This window comes from Sesamum indicum, linkage group LG3 (assembly GCF_000512975.1).
Source record: "Sesamum indicum cultivar Zhongzhi No. 13 linkage group LG3, S_indicum_v1.0, whole genome shotgun sequence".
Lineage (NCBI taxonomy): Eukaryota > Viridiplantae > Streptophyta > Magnoliopsida > Lamiales > Pedaliaceae > Sesamum > Sesamum indicum.
The window spans coordinates 11,932,795-11,935,006 of record NC_026147.1 but is presented as its reverse complement, the minus strand read 5'-3'; the positions used below and the strand labels follow the sequence as shown (position 1 = coordinate 11,935,006).

At 35.6% G+C, this 2,212-nt stretch overlaps 1 protein-coding gene across 2 annotated transcripts in view; it reads right to left on the bottom strand.

The window, feature by feature from the left end:
* The window catches only part of LOC105158083 (transcription factor GTE10), an 8,060-nt gene continuing 6,555 nt past the window's right edge, over positions 708 to 2,212 (bottom strand). For both annotated transcript variants that reach the window (XM_011074710.2, XM_011074711.2), the window contains 5 exons: positions 2,023 to 2,083; positions 1,761 to 1,876; positions 1,602 to 1,668; positions 1,354 to 1,484; positions 708 to 1,274 (listed from right to left, as the gene is read on the bottom strand). In XM_011074710.2, coding sequence (XP_011073012.1) covers positions 1,005 to 1,274; positions 1,354 to 1,484; positions 1,602 to 1,668; positions 1,761 to 1,876; positions 2,023 to 2,083 — 645 coding nt within the window. In that variant the 3' untranslated portion in view covers positions 708 to 1,004. The remainder of the gene's footprint in view (positions 1,275 to 1,353; positions 1,485 to 1,601; positions 1,669 to 1,760; positions 1,877 to 2,022; positions 2,084 to 2,212) is intronic.

Here is a 2,212-nt window from a genome sequence, read left to right as displayed (position 1 = left end):
TGTTATATATCACTAACTACTCCTACATTCTAACTTTTGCATTTTTTATGAGACAAATTTCTCAAAATATATTTAGTAAATTAATATGTTTCCAATTAATGAAAATAAAAGAGAGTGAAAGATCTTATAATCAAAGCTTGCAATTCATGTGTAAAATTCTTTTTTTTTTTTTTTGGCATAATAAATTTATAGCAACAATTATATTATAAGTTTCAATGAACATATCAAATATCAATATTAATTAATAATTGATAATGAACTATCATATGCAATTAATATAGACAAATAATTATTATTGTTATGATTGAAAGGTTACAATTCAATTAACCAAACAATATTAGAAAAATTAATTGTACAAGTACTTATAGAAAAATCTTTAAAGTACATGATTATTTTAAAGAAAATGAATAACACAAATTTAACCATATAATGCTATAAGTTGTTACAAAATATTATCACCTTATTATTATCTAAAATTTTGAATTTTTTAAATATTAAATATAGGATATGGTTACAATTGACCCAACCTGTTCACAACACAATTCATTTTCAACTCATTAATTCATTCAAACCTATTTAAACCTAATCTATTTTGGACCCCACCTACCAAACATCACAGAAAGCAGGCGTACAGGCATCAATCTTTGTGTTGGCTCCAAAATCCTCATACACAGAACGCTAGAGAAAACACATACATCACAGAAATGGAATTTCCATATAAACTGCATGTACCTTTGCTCACAAATGACATGCACCAAAAAAACTGCTGCCCCTAATCAACAGCAAACTCCGAATTCATCTACAAAGATACAGGAAAAGTCGGTTTCGATCGGCATTACAAACTGGCAGGACTTAATTCCCCTGCAGGGGCCTAATCAGCTGAACGTATGGATCTATTCAGAGAGCCAAGGAAAAATTGGCGATGGTTTTCTAAATTGACAGGAACATTTTCAGGACTAGTTTTCAGTATACTTCGCACCCTCCTGAAAATTGGAAAGGATTAATCAATCACTGTCTCCTTCTAGATCATTTGATGCATCTGGAACGCTTTGAGGTTCAACTTCTTCCTCCTCTTCCTCCTCTTCGTTCTTCATGTATAATCCAAGTTGCTCCAATGGATTACTACTTGCCGGAAATTTGAAACTACCAAGACCGTTTGGAGAATTTTCAGGGCTTCCCTCTTCTATGAATATATGCTCATCTGGAGCACCCCTAAACATTTCTAGATCTTCCATAAACTGGTTATTCTCATTGATCTCAACAGTCTTCTCCATCTGTTGGGAACATCGTAATGCTTAAGCAACGAGCAGGGATAACATAACTTCAGTTTATTTAAACCAATTCCAAGTTTACCTTCTGCAGAGCCTGACGTGCCGCTTCCCTTTCAAGTTCTCTTTTCCTCTTGGCTTCTGCTGCAGCTTCTTCTTCAGCTTTTCTTCTAGATTCTTCTGCAGCTCGAGCCTCTGCTTGCAAGCGAGCTTTCTCTGGTACACAAAGCGCACACCATCATTTCATGTGGAAGTTAAAAAGTAACATGCATTCCATGCACCGATCAAGTAAACTAAATTAGTATAATATGAATAATTACAGTAAACACAAACCTTCTCTTCTTCGCCTTTCGAGCTCCTCTTTCTCAAGCTTTAGTTTCTCAAAATCTGGGCTTTCTCCCTGAAAGTTTTCATTTATCACAACACTCGACCATTGCCGGGGACGATTGCAATTAAGTTTCTGTAATTTCACAAGAAAAGAAAGTTGCATACTTTTCCAATGGTATTCTCTTGGGCTTTGATAATTATGTCAGCAAACCGGCCTCTCAATAAAGCTGCACGGTAAAGCTTTTCGGGGGAGACTTCCCTGTCTGGTAGACCACTCTCCCCTAAAAATATTACAGCAAGTTGGTGAAATGATGTTGCACAGTTAATAGCACACATTTTCTTTGATGGTTTACCCAAATATTTATTCTAAGTTGAATTTAAACGGGCACCATTTATATAATTTATGTCAAACCCACAAGCATCTAACCTCCACTGTTTCGATCGCCTCCATCTCTTGCCTTCTGCTCTATTCTAGGAGTTTTGGTTTCCTGGATTCATGCAGTCCGAGCACAAAATTTCAAGATTCATATACGTAGAAAAAATTCAAAAGGGATTTCCATTGCAGATACAGAACAGTGAACCAGCAGGGGGGGGGGGGGGAAAAAAGAAAGGGGAAG